The sequence below is a fragment of the Eurosta solidaginis genome, chromosome 3, assembly GCF_040869045.1.
Source record: "Eurosta solidaginis isolate ZX-2024a chromosome 3, ASM4086904v1, whole genome shotgun sequence".
In the NCBI taxonomy this organism is placed as follows: domain Eukaryota; kingdom Metazoa; phylum Arthropoda; class Insecta; order Diptera; family Tephritidae; genus Eurosta; species Eurosta solidaginis.
Genome location: NC_090321.1, coordinates 262,744,173 through 262,764,587, shown reverse-complemented (window position 1 = coordinate 262,764,587; position 20,415 = coordinate 262,744,173). Strand labels below are relative to the sequence as shown.

General features: G+C 39.0%; 2 protein-coding genes across 2 annotated transcripts in view; both read left to right on the top strand.

The window, feature by feature from the left end:
• SLO2 (slowpoke 2) overlaps positions 1-20,415 on the top strand; it is a 743,624-nt gene that overhangs the window by 63,385 nt on the left and 659,824 nt on the right. The window lies entirely within an intron of this gene.
• Positions 2,226-7,805, top strand: LOC137245477 (uncharacterized). The gene is made up of 2 exons (XM_067776210.1): positions 2,226-2,382; positions 2,460-7,805. The coding sequence occupies exons 1-2, from the start codon at positions 2,326-2,328 to the stop codon at positions 3,114-3,116; spliced, it is 714 nt and encodes a 237-aa protein (XP_067632311.1). The 5' UTR covers positions 2,226-2,325; the 3' UTR covers positions 3,117-7,805.

The window sequence follows — 20,415 nt, the reverse complement described above, 5'->3', positions numbered from 1 at the left end:
CTAAGGATTACTCCCTTTTAAAATACTCACTACCACCTTTCATTTGATACCCATATCGTACAAACACATTCTAGAGTCACCCCTGGCCCACTCTAGTGGCGATATCTCGAAAAGGTGTCCACCTATAGACCTCATGCCCACTCCCTCTTAAAATGCTCAGTAACACCTTTCGTTTGATACCCATATCGCACAAACATTCTAGAGTTACCCTTGGTCCACCTTTAAGGCGATATCTCGAAAAGGCGTCCACCTATAGACCTCATGCCCACTCCCTCTTAAAATGCTCAGTAAAACCTTTCGTTTGATACCCATATCGTACAAACATTCTAGAGTCACCCTTGGTCCACCTTTATGGCGATATCTCGAAAAGGCGTCCACCTATAGACCTCATGCCCACTCCCTCTTAAAATGCTCAGTAACACCTTTCGTTTGATACCCATATCGTACAAACATATTCTAGAGTCACCCCTGGTCCACCTTTATGGCGATTTCTCGAAAAGGCGTTCACCTATAGAACTAAAGCCCATTCCCTTTTAAAATACTCATTACCACCTTTCATTTGATACCCATATCGTACAAACACATTCTAGAGTCACCCCTGGTCCACCTTAATGGCGATATCTCGAAAAGGCGTCCACCGATAGACCTAAGGCCCACTCCCTCTTAAAATGCTCAGTAACACCTTTCATTTGATACCCATATCGTACAAACAAATTCTAGAGTCAGCCCTGGTCCACCTTTATGGCGATATCCCTAAATGGCGTCCATCCATAGAACTATGGCCTACTCTCTCTTAAAATACTCTTTAATACCTTCCATTTGATACACATGTCATACAACCACATTCCAGGGTTACCCTAGGTTCATTTTCCTACATGGTAATTTTCCTTATTTTGTCTCCATAGCTCTCAACTGAGTATGTAATGTTCGGTTACACCCGAACTTAGCCTTCCCTATTTGTTTTCTTTCAGTTTGGAGTAAGCGGAACTTACGGTGAGGGTGTTCAGGCCGATGATATGTTCTGCAACTAGTATAATTTTCTTCAGCATCAAATTAAACAAAAATCACATGATAGAGGGTCACCCTGGTTGAAACTTCGGAATTTTTCGTCGAGGTCTGTCTCAATTGCACAGTCGCACAAGTTTTTCTGGGAAACAAAATTCAGATATATCGGCATATAGGCAGCTCCTTTTCTTGCTCTCGAAGGCGGCTTTGAAATCTACGAAATAGTGAATTGTATCAATTATTTTTTCGCGGCTTTTTTCCAATATTTGGCGGATAGTGAAAATCTGGTCGATGGTAGATTTCCTAGGTCTGAAGTCGCTCTGATAAGGGCCAATCAGTAGATTAACGTTGGGTTTCGATCTAACGTGAAATATGCTTGACAAGACCTTATATGCGATATTAGGAAGGCTAGTTGGCGCAGTTTTGCAAGATCCCCCTTTCTTGTGGACTGCGCAAAAAACACATTTCAATCATCAGGCATGTACTCTTCCGATCATATTTTGCGAAGAAGCTTTTGCATGCGGTAGTGCCGTCGTGCAAAATGTTTCTACTTAAGTATAAGTCGGCATAAACTGTTTGAGAAGTTTACACACTCGCGGTTAGGTGACTGTTACTCGAATGAAACATTTGTCTGCGCTTTCCGCGTTCTTGTTGAGCGCTGTTACATTGGCAGTATGCAGTGGTAACTATAAGAGTACGTGATGCTGATGTTACTGAATGCTTGGTATGCTAGTACTTAAAGCGGCGTTAAAAAGTATTTCAAAAGGGCTACATTTCTGATTGAAGCCTTGAAAAACGAAATGTCTTCAAATTGCTTACTGGGTTTGCTTGCTACTGATTATGGTATGTTTTTATATTCGTGAAAAGAAAGAGAGACCAATGTTTTAATTGCGAGGAAACCCTGCTGGCAAAATTTCTATAGAAAATGTTTCGTAAGAACTGCATATAGAATTGAGTTCCGCGTGTTACTCAGCCTTATCGCTTCTTTGAATACATAAATTGAATACATAAAACAAATTAAATACATTTGAATATACAATACGATTAGTGTAATTACATATTATTTCGTTCACAGACTATAGATTAATTACTTATGATAAGCGAAATAATATGTTTAAAATACAGACACGCTTAGTCTAATGAAGCACATATTGAGTACGTCAAATGTGTCTGATCTACAAAACTGATAGAGATTTGAACAAAGTTCATTGAAAATACGCATTCCAAAATATTTGAAGTAAAAAATTTTAATGATCTTTGAGCATCATTTGAAGCGTTGAGTACAAGCAGTAAAGACCTCAAGCAGTATTGTTTAAGAAAATGTCGCCAAAATTAATATTTTATTTTTATTGTAGTTTATTACTATTTGTAGGCAGTGTAAGTGCTAAATAATAACTCTAAAAATACTTCAAATAAAAATTTAAATAAATCTTTTACTTTAATTGCCCACACAGCAAGCAACATACTCCGAAGAAGAATTCGATGAAAATGCAATTGATTACGACGATGAAATAGATGAACGCGAAAAATTTATCGATACCATAACAGCAGATTATCTTGAAATTATCGACTATGAAGTAAATCAAAGTAAAGAATTATTTCAAAATGTACTCGCGGATAGTAAAATAAGTTATGCGCGTAGTGAAATTTTACAAGGGAAAAAGTTGATATTGGAAAATTTTATTCAGTACGTAAATGAGCGACAAGAGCGCCAAATGCCACCACCGTCACATCGTGCTGCTCTCTTCTTTCATGTTTTTGGTAAATCGTTGATCTATAAAGATTTTTTGGGCATAGTTGCACGTTTGGAGCCAACACAAAATCGTTATGATGATATGATCGAAGATGCACTTTTTGCGAATGGCATTGAAGATTTTCTTGGTACACTAAGAGAGATGCGAGCAAGTTTGATAAAGAAGACTATAAGAAAAATTGAGAAATATGTGGATACTCTGACGGCATCGGAACGAAGAAAAGCAGCAGCACAGAAGTTGATCGATTGGGCTGAAAATATGAAAAATGCTCCAACTTTAGAACGGAAAATGGAAATTTTCCAAGATTGTTTACGTTATGAATATTTGGAAAGAAAAGTGCCAGTCGTAGACTTTTAAGTTTAAAAGGTGTTTAAAGTGCACTAAATTTTATATTTAATGTAAATATTATTATGTTTTTTTCGCAAAACTCTTCTTCTTCTTTCTAAAACTAAATTGGCGCTTAACCGTTTAAGCGGTTATGGACGTCGAACAAGGCGCGCCAGTCACTTCTTCACTCTGCCAAATCGCACCAAGAAAGTCTAAATCGCTTTTCCACCTCGGCCTTCCAGCGAAACCGGGTATTTTTTCAGAACCGGGTCTTAACAGAACCAGGTATCTTCGGATGCGGTTACTTTTTCGGGTATGGTTTCTTTTTTAGAATCAGGTGCTTTGGAACGTAAATTTTTATTTTTTTGTCCGCGCACTTTTTAAGAACTTTTTCAGATCCAGGTACTTTTAAAAAACTGTGTCCGTTTTGAGAACCAGATACTCTTTTCCACATTTAAATTTTTAGGAACTGAACCCGGGACTTTCTAGTAGCACGTATTTGTATAAATCAGGTTCTGTATTCCGAACTTGGTGCATTTTTAGAAACTAATTTGGATCCGCGGCCACCGTGGTGTGATTGTAGCGTGCTCCGCCTACCACACCGTATGCCCTGGGTTCGCACCCCGGACAAAGCAACATCAAAAATTTTAGAAATAAGATTTTTCAATTAGAAGAAAATTTTTCTAAGCGGGGTCGCCCCTCGGCAGTGTCTGGCAAGCGCTCCGATTGTATTTCTGCCATGAAAAGCTCTCAGTGAAAACTCATCTGCCTTGCAGATGCCGTTCGGAGTCGGCATAAAACATGTAGGTCCCGTCCGGCCAATTTGTAGGGAAAATCAAGAGGAGCACGACGCAAATTGGAAGAGAAGCTCGGCCTTAGATCTCTTCGGAGGTTATCTCGCCTTACATTTATTTTTTTTTATTTATTTTTTTTTTTTTTAATTTGAATGCGCCCAATTTTTTAGAACCGCTTACTTTTTGGGAACTAGGCATTTATTCTGATTCTGGTTTTTTCTCAGAACCGAATAGTTTTTTAGAACTGCGTGCTTTTTCAGAACTAAGTAGTATCTAGGAATCGGATACTTTTTAAGAAGTAGATATTTATTCTGATTCTGGTCTTTTCTCAGAGCTAAGCAGTTTTTTTAGAACCGGTTGCATTTCGCCGACCAAGTACTTTTTCAAAAACATGTACATTTTATAATCAGTTTCATTTTTAGAACTGGGTACTGCTTTGAAAGACGTATTTTTGAGAAATGAGTAGCTATTAAGAGCCCGGGTTTTTTCGGAAGTGGGTGTTTTTATAAGATGGGATAATTTTCCGAACTGGGTACTTCTTACGAGTAAGTCCCTTTTTCTGATCCGAGTGCTCTTTTAGATTCGGGAATTTCTGTTGCACCGGTTACTATTTAATAACCGGGTACTTTTTTGGACCGGGTACATTTTGGGAACCCGCTTGTTTTTAAGAACCTGGTAATTTTTGAGAACCGAGTACTTTTTAAGAACCAGGTACTACTAAGGTACCCGACATATTTTCAGAACAGGATACTTTTCTAGAACTGATCATATATTTAGAACTAGATAATTTTTTGAACCGGAAGTATTTTAAAAATTGGGTGGTTTTTAAGACCCGGTTCTACTTTTTCATAAATGGTTAATATTTAAGAACCGGGTACTTTTTTAATTGCCGTGCTTTTCCAAATCCGGGTAAATCACTTGATGTGGTTGGATATATGTATGAATTAATACCAGTAATAAGCCATTAAATTTAAGTGCAAAGTTAAGTTACATATACTCCAACTCACAAGCGTTGTTAAAAATTGAATTTTGCACGCCAGCAGGGGCTATTCGGCATGTCACGCCTTGATAATGTCATATGAATACAAAAATAGTCTAACAGAAAGTCGACAAGCCGAACACAATTTTGTAATTGAAATTTAATTAACTTCCCGATAAGCAACAAACCTTGAAATTTGGAATATAGTTCAGAACCCGATGACAATGCAATAATAAGAAAAAAGCTCCGATAGGTGGCGCATGGATCGAGATATTCAAAATGGTCGTATTTGTGGTCCGATTTGTCTCATATTTGGAACAATATTACATACAGTCCGGTAGAAGTGACATGAAAATACTTTCGAATTCGAGGAGGGACAAGCGTTTTGCTGCCCTCCCTATCCCGACTGATGCCCGCCAAGGGGAGCGTGCCTTCCGTAAGGTCATTGAATCCGCCTCGGCACATTTCATTCCCGCCGGGAGAATTCCCGAAATCCGGCCCACTTCCCGGCGGAGGCCGCGAGCTTAGCGAGGGAACGCGACCTTATAAGACAGCTTGATCCAGGCGACCCCCAAATAAGGGATATAAACCAACGCATCAGATTGCTTGTGGACGAACACAAGCGGGCGAAATGGGAAGAGCACCTAAGAGGTTGTAACCTCTCTACCGGTGTAGGTAAGCTTTGGTCCACCGTAAAGTCCCTATCGAATCCGACTAAGCACAAAGACAAAGTTTCCATCGCCTTTGGCGATAAGGTGCTGTCGGATGCGAAAAAATGCGCGAGCGCTTTCTGCCGACAAATTATAATGCATCCTACGGTCGACAAAGATAGACGGAGAGCCAATAGACACGCACATAGACACAAACTCAGCGCGTCACCAATTACCATCACCGCTAGAGAGGTTGAGGACGCCATTGGTCGCGCTAAACCATCCAAAGCAGTGGGCCCAGACGGCATAGCCATGCCGATGCTTAAAAACCTAGGGAAAGAGGGTTTCAAATATTTAGCGCATGTCTTCAACCTGTCTCTTTCCACCTTTGTCATACCCGAGAAATGGAAAATGGCCAAGGTGGTCCCGCTACTAAAGCCTGGGAAACCAGCTAACGTAGGTGAGTCATATCGTCCGATATCTCTCCTATCGCCAGTGGCAAAGACGCTTGAAGCCATTTTGCTCCCTTATTTCCAAGCACATTTGCAGCTAGCCCCTCATCAGCATGGCTTCAGAAAACTCCATAGCACTACCTCCGCGCTAAATGTCATTAGCACCCAGATAATTTGCGGTTTGAATCAATATCCCCACCATAGAACAGTACTCGTAGCGTTAGACCTATCAAAAGCTTTTGATACGGTCAACCATGGCTCGTTACTGCAAGACCTGGAAGGGTCCACCCTTCCCCCATGTCTTAAAAGGTGGACCGCAAATTATCTGGGTGGTCGGCAGGCATCGGTGCAATTCAGAAACGAAACACCAAAACAAAGGAGAATTAAACAAGGGGTGCCACAGGGTGGTGTCCTATCCCCGCTTTTGTTTAATTTCTACATATCTAAGCTACCTTCACCACCGGAAGGAGTCACAATCGTTTCCTACGCTACGATGACTGCACAATAATGGCCACAGGCCCAGGCCCAAAGATCGATGAGCTATGCAATAAAATAAACGGCTATCTCCCTGATCTCTCCAGTTTTTTCGCCTCGCGAAACCTGGCATTGTCACCGACTAAATCTTCCGCGACCTTGTTTACAACATGGACGCCCCAAATGTCGACCATATTGAACATCCACGTCGATGGCACTACGCTACCGACTGTCCTACACCCCAAAATCTTGGGTGTGACGTTTGATCAGGATCTACATTTTGGTGCGCACGCAACCGCAATTGTTCCAAGAATTCAGAGCCGTAATAAAATCCTCAAATCCCTTGCTGGCAGTACCTGGGGAAAAGATAAAGAAACGCTCTTGACCACATACAAAGCAATTAGCCAGCCGATTACGTGCTACGCGTCACCCATATGGTCGCCAAGCCTAAAAACCACCCACTGGAAGAAACTACAGGCCTGCCAAAATGCTGCTCTCAGAATCGCCATGGGCTGTCTTCTTATGTCCCCAGAACACCATCTGCATAATGAGGCGAGAATACTCCCCATCAGGGAGAGAAATGAGATGCTGACCAAACAGTTTCTGTTGAATACCCAGAAACCTGGGCATCCCAACAGACATCTGATTGACGAACCAGCACCGCCTAGGGGCCTAAGGAGTCATCTCCGTAAGCATTTTGAGGAAATACGGCACCTGAGAACCCAGCCGTATGAAGCGGAAAAACACAAGCAGGTCCTTGGTGAACTCCATAGACAGGCGTCGGACCTTTATGTCGGGAATTGCCCGGTGAATCCAGTACTCGAAGAAAAATATCCAGAACTCGCAGAAGAGGAACGCATACTCTCCAGGGAAACGCGTGTCACTCTTGCTCAACTTCGTTCTGGATACTGTAACAGGTTAAACTCTTACCTATCCAGAATCAACCCCGACATACAAAATGTATGCCCTGCTTGCAATGTGTCCCCACATGACACCAACCATCTCTTTAATTGTAATGTGGAACCAACGCCTCTAACACCCCTTTCCTTATGGTCCACCCCTGTTGAAACGGCAAGTTTCCTTGGACTCCCATTAGAGGATATTGATGACAATTTGTGATCGGTCGCGGCTATTAGGTGGGGCGAGCATTGCTACAACAACAACAACAACAGGAGGGACAAGCATACGTGGCGCCGAGTCAAATAAAGTCTTTGGAAGGATCATGTATTGAGGACTTACATTGTAACAAATTGTCAGGAAAGAGTCCTTATAGTAATAAATCACTAACTGAACTAAATAGAATGAGAAATAATAGGCAATTAAATAAAGACTAAAAACTTGAAAATAAAATAATTTAAAAAAATATTTAAGTTAAACGGTTTTATTTAAAACAATACTTACATGAAATAATAATAACTAGTAACGCCTGTGGTCGAAATTCGACCAACTCGTATTTTTTTCAACTCAGTCTATGCACCCAGTGTGCAATAATGCGTTAATAGTTAAGCAGTGAGTGGAAATATAGCAAACTGGTCTAATTTACTTAAATTTTTCATTAAGACGTAATTTTTATTGTATTTTCTTAAATTTTCTACAAAATTTTCAAATGTAATTATAACGTTTTGGTATGGAGCTCCTTGAACAAAAATATGAAAAATATGTAGAATCAAAAGAAATTGACATAGAATTAAGGTGAAATTACTTGACAAAACAACAACATTGAAATTATTCACGCAAACATATTTACTAAAATAAAATTGATTTCATAATTTTAAGCAATATAAACAAATTAGGATTATGGGATCTAAGCATCCGATTAATATATTCAAACAAAGTTAGCCTAATAATAAATATAGTGGGAAATATACTGCCCATGTAATATTTCGACCTAAAATCGAAAAAGTTGTTGGGTCGTTTTTTTTTCGTTTAATATACAACCTGAAATTTTCCGATTCAATCAAATCGCATTTAAATAATAATAAACTAAGTTGAAATAAAGGATAATATTATAAAATAAAATAAGAAACATCAAAATAAATTAGCATAAAAGACAATATACAAATTTTACTGCAATATCTTTGTAGCAAATTTATTTATTTTTTGTTCACTATAAGACGTGCTATATCTAAAATGAGCATAAAATCTGGAAATGCAAAAAACATTTGGGTCAAATTTGCAATTAATTGTTATAAATAAATAAATTTAGTGAGTTTGAACAAAAGTTGACTCATTATTTCTGATTTAATTTTTTTTAAAGCACCTAAAATCAAAAATAAAGAATCTGTTAAATAAAGACCCAAAGACCTATGCTTTTACGTGTAAATAAAATTTGTCCAAAAAAATAGGCCGGTTAAGTTATTACTTCTCTTTAAAGTTTTTTTGTGCGCTAAAAATTATTTTAGAACAATTTTTTAAGGATTTTGGTACAGACCAATATAGGTAATTGGCAACAATGGGACACAATATTTTATTTCAACAGAGAATGAGCGAATCAGTAGTTCTCTCACCGTTTGGCGTATACAAATATATACATATGTAGAGATGAAACATTTGAGCAACGCGACAATTGAGAATTTGGAGCTATGTACTCAGGGGGGTTTGTGAATATAATGCGTCCTACAGATGGCAATTTCGATAGTTGCACAGATTTTCGAATTTACAAAAATAGAGTAATATTTGTTAACAAAAATAGGCCTATGCACTGCGGCTGATCAACACGAATCGATTCATATAACTTTTATATGATTTTACATATGCTAAGTATGCGAAACAGCCTATCAATTGATTGTTAGCGTATTAATATATAGATACTAAAAGCTAGAAAATAATTAGGTAGGTCCTCGGTACTGTTTTTCTTTTTTTTTTTTTGCGGGGAGGCTGAAAATGCCTAATGCGCCATAATTGCTGCCGTCGCAGCAACCGTGTGTCCGTGGACTAAAAAACAGCCCCGTTTTGGAATCATCGCCCACTCCGGTACCACTTTCGCATTACTTCAGGGTGGCGTTCCATATTTCTCATTTGTTAAGAGCCTACTGTTGTCCCTGCGTCCAGGTTCCCGCTATTTGCTCTGAATGTCGATTTGATCGCCACTGCTTCGCATGCGCATTTCTCTGCGCTCCCTCTCAGCATCCGTCAGGCGCGTCATTACTATAAATGCCATTTTGCTCACTGCAGTCCAGCAGTCCTGTTGCACATATGTGATACTAAATTTCTTGTGGTAGGTTCCTCCCCAAAGACTCCATGCAAGGCGAGTCTTTCCTTGTGGAAACGGGTGCAGTGGAACATGACGTGTTCTGCGTTTTCTAACTCCGTGGTACACATTGGGCAATGAGGATCTTCCTCTATCCTACGCTTCCATAAATACTCTTTGAAACGGCCATGTCCACTCATTATCTGCGTGAGATGGTAGTTCAGTTCGCCGTGCTTCCGCTCATTCCATTGAGCTACGTTCCAAACTAGCGTGAAGGTCCAACGCCCTTTACTCGAGGCCTCCCAACGTTCTTACCACTTAGCTATATTTTGTGTCCTTGCTTTTTTCTTGTCTTCTTCAGATGGTCGCTCGATATTAGTGTTATACAGATCGGCCGTTTCGCTTGCCAGTAAGTCCACTGGGATTTTCCGGCTTAGAACCAGGATCGCGTCGTCGGACACCGTCCGATAAGCACTTGCTATTCTTAAAGCAGCAACTCGGTACGCTGCTAATATATATTTTTGATGGGTCCGTTTAAATCCATACCACACTGGTGCTGCGTATAGTATTATTAAGCTGGTTACTGTGGACAATAGTTGACGTGTAGCTTCGCTCGGACCACCAATGTTAGGCATTATTCGCATAAGTGCTCCATTAACTTTGGTAATTTTCTCCCCCACCGCTCTAAAGTGCTCTTTGAAAGTTAACTTAGAGTCAATGTGCACTCCTAAGGTCCTAGGTACTAGTCATCATACTCCTCATCAATCTAGGGCGTTGATCAGACAATTAGATAAAAGCGTTGGGCGCGTGAATTGACTATTGACTTGATGTCAAATTCTAGAACACTAATACATATAAACTTTCACATAGAGTTATATGCATATATGTTTGTGTGTATGTGCATTAGAGTGACGACAAAACATATGGGATTTGCAAAAGTATTGAATTTTTTCGTTCCCCGCGCATTTTTTGATAGCTCGACAATAGAAAATAAGATCTGCGTAAAAATCTGACCACCTGTAGTGGGAAATAGCCACGCGCATTTGACCTAAAGTTCAAAAATTTACCTAAAAATAATGCGTGGCTTTAGAGACCAATATCTCTTTAAACAATGATTTTCGGAGAAATAATGTAATAATCATTTTTATACAAAATGAAACTGGGAACATACTCTCCATACGATATTTATACCTACCGTTATCCTTTCAGGACACATTGAGTCCTTAAAGTGAAATTTAAATTTTTTTGTTTGTTAAAAAGGCAAAAATAAATATATAAAAAATTGAGAATTGCATAAACTATACATTATTTAATAGGTTATTTAAAGTAGTTTTACACATCGTAAATTTTTTTAATTTACATGCACTATTATAGTCAAGAAAATGATTTAAAATAAGCAAGCCGCATTTTTTCAAATTTTTTCTACCAAACTGAAAATATCGTAGTAGGCTTTGCAATTAAAAAAAAAAAATGTGGTATAGTTTCATTCTTAGTAGGCTAAGAAAATGTTGAGATAGGGAAAATTAAATGTGCATTAGACAAAAAAAAAAAAAACTATTGTAATTGTTGGCGCAACAACGATAAACTGTACTTCATTTAAGTAGTTTTTTTTTAGTATCTTTACACATCATAATTTTTTTTTGATTTACAGGCATTATTACAAACAAAAAACGGTGTCGAATTTTACAAAAAGTAGTACTCTTTTTTTCACAAACTGTAGTAGGCTTTACTAAGTGAATGTATGTATGTTTGATACGAGAATAAAAAAGGTAAATAAAAAAAAGTATCCGCCGAGCTTTTAAGAAGGGACCGCATTTATATATTTATATTGACTGTTCTAATAATGGAATCCTCTTCTTCTGTCTGTGGTTCATCGATCTGGTCATCTAAATCATAACGCGACACATGAGCTTCATCCGACTGTACCACGGAATTAAAATTACATGCTTTTGGTTCTGCTTGTGGGTTTGATGTATGTACTTCAATTTCTAAAGCCAAATTTTGAGCGCACAGCTTCTATTGATACGCGATGTTCGTTTAAAAAGTTTATGGGTTTTGTATTTTTATTCTTTTGCAATGTTTTAATGGCATTTGCATGAGATATGTCAAATAACACGTCCAGAGAGTCAGTAAAATATTTTTTTGTTTTACCACATTTCAATTTAATAATTTTGTTGTATTGATTTAAACGCCTTTTAATCATTTTCTCTATTCCATCTTTTCTTTTGGTCAGAATTCCGAATTTCGTATAGACCTCAATCAATCTATTGGACAAAATAGGAATGCTTTCCTTTGCCGTTTTATGTTCATCACGAATCAAATAAAATAAATAGCTTAATACATCTCTTCTGCTTGGAAGCATATTTCCATTCAAAGAGTTTTTTTCCAGCCTGTGTTTAAAAAATATACTCTTACATTATACAATAGAAAAGCCTTACATAGAACTTAGCTCGTAAGATATTATTAAATAATTACCAATTAAGGATATGCATCTGGATCTTAATGCCATTACAATAATAGTTTTAAAAAAATTTGAACAAAACTTTTTTGAACTGAATATAACATACTTATGAGCACTACCGCTACAAGTTCACTTTAAAGAAGGTTCAACACACTATTGAATGAGCTGAAATATTTTCATAACCTACTAAAGGTAAGATCACACCTAGCGTCGCGTCACGTAACAGCAGCGTAGCAGCACGTTACGACCAAATATTCTTTGTATTTATTCTTATGGAGCATATCTCACTTAGCGGCAGCGGAACTGCGCGTCGTGTCACGTAGCGACAAATTTGAGCAACTAGACTAAATTGACGCGCTGCTGCCGCTCAGATGCTGCTTGGTATATCACACTTCGCGGCATGTTATGTCATTTTTAAACCACTATATGCTTAAACAACAACAAATATTTTGCCGCGACGTGCCGCTCTACTGCCGCTTTAGTGCGATATACCAAATTATGACGTACAGTAACGCGACGCTGCTGTTACATGCCGCGACGCTAGGTGAGTACGTAACTTAAGAACGAAACTGTACCACATTTTTTTTTTTTTAATTGCAAAGCCTACTACGATATTTTCAGTTTGGTAGAAAAAAAGTTTGGAAAAATGCGGCTTTCTTATTTTAAATCATTTTCTTGACTATAATAGTGCATGTAAATTAAAAAAAATTATGATGTGTAAAACTACTTTAATAGTCTATTAAATGATGTATAGTTTATACAATTCTCTATTTTTTAAATATTTATTTTTGCCTTTTTAACAAACAAAAAAATTAAATTTCACTTTAAGGACTCAATATGTCCTGAAAGGATATTGGTAGGTATAAATATTATATGGAGAATATGTTCCCAGTTTCATTTTGTATATAAATGGTTATTACATTATTTCTCCGAAAATCATTGTTTAAAGAGATATTGGTCTATAAAGCCATGCATAATTTTTAGGTCAATTTTTGAACTTTAGGTCAAATGCGCGTGGCTATTTCCCACTACAGGTGGTCAGATTTTTACGCAGATCTTATTTTCTATTGTTAAGCTATCAGAAAAGGCGCGGGGAATAAAAAAAATCAGCACTTTTGCATTTGTGGTCACTCTAATGTGCATTGAAGTGCTTTTTTATTTTAGCGAAATTGACATAGTTGAAAAATTTTCCACATGATCTCTTAATCAATTGGTGAGTGATCCGCAAAGCGATAAGAAGTGCTATCATTTTGCGTGATTTAGCATATAAAGCATACAAATAAAATGTAAAAAGAAAAAAATAATAATTTTTTTTTGAGAACTTGAACGCATTTGCATATCGAGAAAAAATTTCTAATTTAACTGTTACTGGCAGATAAACAAATTGGCAAATAAACTTCAAAAGCGCTACGTGAATTTGGTGATTAAGTTTATGCCTAGTCACATATATTGAATACATGTATGTGTGCATGTATTTAGTAAACCGCATATTAATTTAACCTTTATGCAAATGTTATGTATTTTCGTGGTTTGCGTGCACATACAAATGCACTTAAGCATCCGCATGCCGCATTCCGTATGCCACATACAACATACCACATGCCATTGACCACCAAAATATAACCAAATACAGCAAGTTTTTCGGTGTATTTACTTGTGTCAATTTGCCGGCGTTGTTGCCCCAAAATTAACACTCTTCACAACAAATATGTATCTACGCAGCTGGTCGCATTCTAAATTAGCGATTGTAGCTCACACTTAAACGCAACAACAAAAAGTGAAGGTGTCTAAGTTCGGGTGTAACCGAACATTATATACTCAGCGTGAGCTTCAATTGCACATTTCATTTCAGATAAATTACTTTTCTACATAACACGTGGCACCGCCCGTTTAAAAAAAATGTTTCCCCATTTCCTCTTACAATAAAACTTTATAAGTGAAATATCATTGATTCAAAACTATTTCTTGTTAAGTTATAGGTTATTATTCTAGTCTACGACTCTTTTAAACCTTTTAAACTTGTTTTATATTTAAGTTTCCGTGGTCTTTAACCGATCCCGTCCATTTTTACTAGAAATATTTTCTGCAATGGAAAATATGTGTACCCAATTTTGTTACGATATGTAAATTTTTCTTCGAGTTATGGCTCCCGTAACATGGAAAAAAGCTTAGACAACAAAGGGGCGGTGCCACACCCATTTTTTTTTTCAAATTTAAGTGTCTTCCAATTTAATGTTATAATTCATTTTAGAAAGTAAAGTTCTATTGATACAAAGCTCTTTTTTGCAAAGATATAGCTTATTTTATTTGTCCCCGACCCTTTTAAAAATCCTTTATATAAAAGTGGGCGTGGTCCTTAACCGATTTCATTTTGTTTTTGCTTCAAAGAATTCCCTTTAGTAAGAGCAACCTTTTTGCAGAATTTTGTTACGATAGGTTTAACCATTTTTGATTTATGATTAATAATATTTGTAAAATTGATTTTATCACAAGTGGGCGGTGCCAAACCTATTTTAAATTGTTTTTCTAATTTTTATGAAGAGTCTAAATACCAGACCACACCTCAAATTTCAACATTCTAGGTGTATTATTTACTAAATAATCAGGTTTTTTGTGTTTTCCAAAATTTTGTATATATAAAAAGTGGGCGTGCAAGGTCTGAACCCGCACTTATAAGGTTCAATTAGCAAAGATGCTTAGGATAGGATAGGTTAGGTGGTAGCTGCCCTGATAAGGATAGCTCACTTGAACAACACGAAGGTCCGTTGTGATACCACATACACCAAAAATAACGGTGACCTAGATCCAGCTACTTAGAGAATCGTTGGGTAGCAACGATAAAGCTCCGAATGATACCGATCTCAACTTTGGATATATCCTCGGGAGATCCAAGTGAGTCGCGACCGAAGTACTTTCGCCTAATTCTGGCAAAAGCTGGAAAATCAAGTATAAAGTGATTTGGTGATTCCACCTCATCATCCTCCATACAGCTGCAGCAGGATGGAGTTTCCAGTATATTGAGACGTACCGCATGGATACCCATGGGACAGTGCCCTGTCAAAACCCCAATGACCATTGATAGGTGAGCCTTAGTGAACCCAATTATTTCAGCAGACCTCCTGCCATCCACTTTCGGCCAGAAAGATCTTGTTACCCTGCAAGACGTGGTATCCGCCCAACGTTTGCTGAGCTGATTCGAGGCCCAGCTATGGAGGAGCAATCCACAGGTGGCCAGCGGGATCCCGAAGTCCCTACAGCCACCTTCATCCGGTTCAGTTGTACCGATGCGGGCTAAGAGATCCGCTTGACAGTTACCCGGGATATCACTATGGCCCGGGACCCAGATAATCTTAATTGTAAAATAATTCGATGCAATCGCAAGCGAGGTCAGGCACTCCCAGACCACCCTCGATCGCACTGTAGTTGAGCTCAAGGCCTTGATAGCCGATTGGCTATCAGAGTAGATGTTAAATTCCCTAACCGTGGTAGCACTGGATAGCATTCCATCCACCGCATCCTTAATCGCAGCAATTTCCGCTTGGAATACACTGCAGTGATCAGCCAACTTAAACTTGCTGCTTAAATTTAGCTCTTGACAAAAGACCCCCCCACCAACCTTTCCATCCAGCTTTGACCCATCCGTGAACAAGTTAACCGGTCCCATGCCCCAGATAATTCCTCTTCCCCAATCCTCTCTCTCTGGAATAACTGGGGTGAAGGTTGTATAGGGAGCTGTTATCGGCATACAGTAGTCCGTTCTGTCCGGGTGAAGTCGAAACTGGTAAGAAGGCTAGAGTGTCCGCGGTCAGAAAGTCTATATCCCATATCACGAAGCCTGACCAACGACCTTGCCGCGGCCGCCTTTCCCGCAATATCTACTGGGTATATGTTCAGCATGACGTTCAGTGCCAAGGTAGGCGTTGTTCTGAGAGCGCCACTGATACCGATCAGCGCCGTCCGTTGGACTGACACTAACATTTTGGAGGTGCTCGCCGTGTCCAGTGCTTTCCACCAGACCAGCACCCCATATAGCAGAATCGGTTTGACCACCATCTCATAAAGCCAGTGTACTATTCTTGGCGAGAGTCCCCATCTCTTTCCGATAGCTCCTCTGCAGCAGTACAAGGCAATGGCGGCCTTCCTGGCCCGATCTTCCACATTGGGTCTCCAGGACAGTTTCTTGTCCAAAACAATCCCCAAATATTTAACCCTATCAGAAAGTACCAACGGTACCCCTCCAATCGAGGGAGTTCTGAAATCGGGCACCTTATATCTTCTTGTGAAAAGGACCAATTCCGTTTTTCCCGGGTTGACCGCCAATCCACATGATTCAGCCCACCCAGCCACAGTATCCAGGTAGCCCTGAAGAACATCGCGCAGGGCGCCCAGAAATTTGCCTCTGACTAGGATAGCGAGGTCATCTGCATAGGCAACCACCCGACAACCATTGGCTTCCAGCTCCACAAGAAGCTCGTTGACTACCACAACCCAGAGGAGAGGAGATAGGACACCCCCCTGCGGCGTGCCCCTGCACACCTTCCTCTTAATTATGGCCCCTCCCCACTCCGCTGCGACAATTCTGCCGCATAGAAGTTTGCTAATAAATTCAACCAGAGCCGCCTCGACTCCTAAACCCACCAGAGCTCTTTCGATTGACCCCGGTAAGACATTGTTAAAAGCTCCCTCGATGTCTAGAAAGGCACCCAGAGCATACTCTTTGTGTTATAGGGACCCCTCTATTTGCTTTACAATCGAATGGAGAACCGTTTCCGTCGATCTGCCCTTGCAGTACGCATGTTGTGAAGCCGACAGTAACCCCCGAGGTATCCTTTCCCGTAGGTACAGGTCAGTCAACCGCTCAAACGTCTTAAGAAGAAACGACGAGAGACTGATTGGCCTGAAATCCTTAGGTGATACATGAGAGCTTCTGCCGGCCTTCGGAATGAAAATAACCCTAACCGTGTGCCAAGACTTCGGGATATAGTTAAGCCTGAGGCAGTTAGTATATATGATGGCCAACCAGCGGCAGGAAATCCCCAAAGACCTTTGAAGCTGCGCAGGAATGATGCAAAGATGCTTAGTCATCATAAAAATTGAAATAAATCATAAACACATTGAAGTATCAAATGCGCTATACTTAACACGATGAATAATGCAAAAACCATTTGAGCAATCGTTAGTCTCATTTTCACAATCATTGACTGTACGCCCAAACTCATAAGCACTTTGATTGAGCTTTGACAATCAAATTTTTAGCGAATAGCCGAAATTACGTGCAATTGCCTAGGAGCAATACTAACTGTCCACCCGCTTTCAACATCACAGTCATTATCACTGCCATAGCACAGCATTAACGTCAGCTGCACGGCTGCTTGCAAATATTTAACAAATGGCGCCATCCAAATGACCTCAATAAACAAATTTGCAAATTCATCAAGTGTAAATCCCTCTGATTATGACAGTATTAACGCTGGTCGTGATGCTGTCGTTTTGGCGCTGTTGTTGTTGTATCACTATATTGCTTTTACTGTCATTTGGCTACATTTTATGTGATATCATTCCTTACTTTGTTTACTCTGGCGTATGTTTGCCCTGCTGACATATTCACATGCGGTGGTATTGCATACGAATGTGTGTTTACTCTTGCACATAAACACATTAAGCATTGTTTATCTGTCACATTAGTAGTTATGTAGATATTTGTACAGGGTTTACACTAACTCACAGTTGCGGTTCACTCGCATAATAATTATGATGTGAAATCGTCAGTTGGTTGAAATGAGCTTAACTATGAGCAAAATCAATTCGCAACCATTATACAATGTTACGTATACGCCGTGGTAGAAGTGTTGTTAACAGCGGATAGTGGGGCATTTGATCAATCTAGCTGGCCAAAATTCAAACAGCAGTTATTTCTGTTCAAAAAGTGGTTCAATTAATTGTTATGAAAGGAAATATTTGACAGTAAATTCACGGTGTTCCCCGCAGAATTACTGTGCATCGGGCGCCCGGTTTCGGATGGACCCCGTGTCATTTCTTGGAATTACATTTTTTGGCATTATTTCCGGATTTCTATTGACATTTTTAAGTAGGGTTCCCACATTACCTTCTTCTCTATATTTCTATGTATATCCACTACCATCTCGGAAATGGATTAGCCGATTTGAATCAAATTTGGTACATCGATATAGTATTACATTTTAAGACTTTTCACCTAGATGCAACCACTGAGTATGTTTTCAGAAGGTTGCCACATTTTTAATTAAAACAAGTAAGTTCGGGTGTAACCGAACATTATATACTCAGCTGAGAGCTTTGGAGGCAAAATAAGGGAAAATCACTATAAAAGAAAATGAACCTAGGGTAACCCTGGAATGTCTTTGTATGACATGGGTATCAAATGGACGGTATTAAAGAGTATTTTAAAAGGGAGTGGGCCATAGTTGTATAGGTTGACGCCATTTCGGGATATCGCCATAAAGGTGGACCAGGGGTGACTCTAGAATTTGTTTGTAGGATATGAGTATCAAAGGAAAAGTGTTAATGAGTATTTTAATAGGGAGTGGGTCTTAGTTCTGTAGGTGGGCGCCTTTTAGAGATATCGCCATAAAGGTGGACCAGGGGTGACTTAGAATGTGTTTGTACGATATGGGAATCAGGTGAAAGGTGTTAATAAGTATTTTAATAGGGAGTGGGTCTTAGTTCTGCAGGTGGACGCCTTTTGGAGATGTCGCCATAAAGGTGGACCAGGGGTGACTCTAGAATGAGTTTGTGCGATATGTGAATCAGGTGAAAGGTGTTAATTAGTATTTTAATAGAGAGTGGGTCTTAGTTCTGCAGGTGGACGCCTTTTCGAGATATCGCCATAAAGGTGGACCAGGGGTGACTCTAGAATGAGTTTGTGCGATATGGGAAACAGCTGAAAGCTGTTAATGAGTATTTTAATAGGGAGTGGGCCTTAGTTCTATAGGTGGAGGCCTTTTCGGGATATCGCCATAAAGGTGGACTAGGGGTGACTCTAGAATGTGTTTGTACGATATGGGAATCAAATGAAAGGTGTTAATGAGGGTTTTAGAAGGCAGTGGCCCTTAGTTGTATATGTGAAGGCGTTTCCGAGATATCGGCCAAAATGTGGGCCAGGGTGACCCAGAACATCATCTCTCGGGTACCGCTAATTTATTTATAAATGTAATACCACGAACAGTATTCCTGCCAAAATTTCAAGGGCTTTTTATTTCGCCCCACAGAACTTTTTCATTTTCTTCTACTTAATATGGTAGGTGTCACACCCATTTTACAATACAAAGGTTTTTCTAAAGTTATATTTTGCGTCAATAAACCAATCCAATTATCAGGTTCCATCCCTTTTTTCGTATTTGGTGGGCGTGGTCATAGTCGGATTTCGGCCATTTTTGTATACCAAGATAAAGTGAGTTCAGATAAATACGTGAACTAAGTTTAGTAAAGATATATCGATTTTTGCTCAAGTTATCGTGTTAACGGCGGAGCGGAAGGACAGGCGGTCGACTGTGTATAAAAAAAAGCTGGGCGTGGCTTTAACCGATTTCGCCCATTTTCACAGAAAACAGCTACCGTTATAGAGTCTATGCCCCTACCAAATTTCACGAGGATTGGTAAATTTTTGTTCCTAAACAAATTAAATGAAAAAGGGCGGAGCCACGCCCATTTTGAAATTTTCTTTTATTTTTGTATTTTGTTGCACCATATCATTATTGGAGTTGAATGTTAACACAATTTACTTATATACTGTAAAGATATTAAATTTTTTGTTAAAAAGTGGGCGTGTTCTTCATCCGATTTTGCTAATTTTTATTTAGCAAACATATTGTAAAGGCGTAACGTTCCTACCAAATTTAGTCATGATATCTTCAACCACTGCCTAATTACAACTTGCAAAACTTTTAAATTACCATCTTTTAAAAGTGGACGGTGCCACCTCATTGTCCAAAATTTTACCAATTTTCAATTCTGCATCATAAGGTCAACCTACCAAGTTTCATCGCTTTATTTGCCTTTGGTAATGAATTATCGGCCTTTTTCCGTTATTTGAAATTTTCGATATCGAGAAAGTGGGCGTGATTATAGTCCGATATCGTTCATTTTAAACAGCGATCTGGGATGAGTGCCCATTAATCTACGTACCAAATTTAATCAAGATACCTCAAAATTTTCTCAAGTTATCATGTTAACGGACAGACGGACGGACGGACGGACGGACATGGCTCAGACAAATTTTTTTTTGATACTGATGATTTTGATATATGGAAAATACTCACAAAAGCATGCAATCATCGGTGAACTAGTAAAT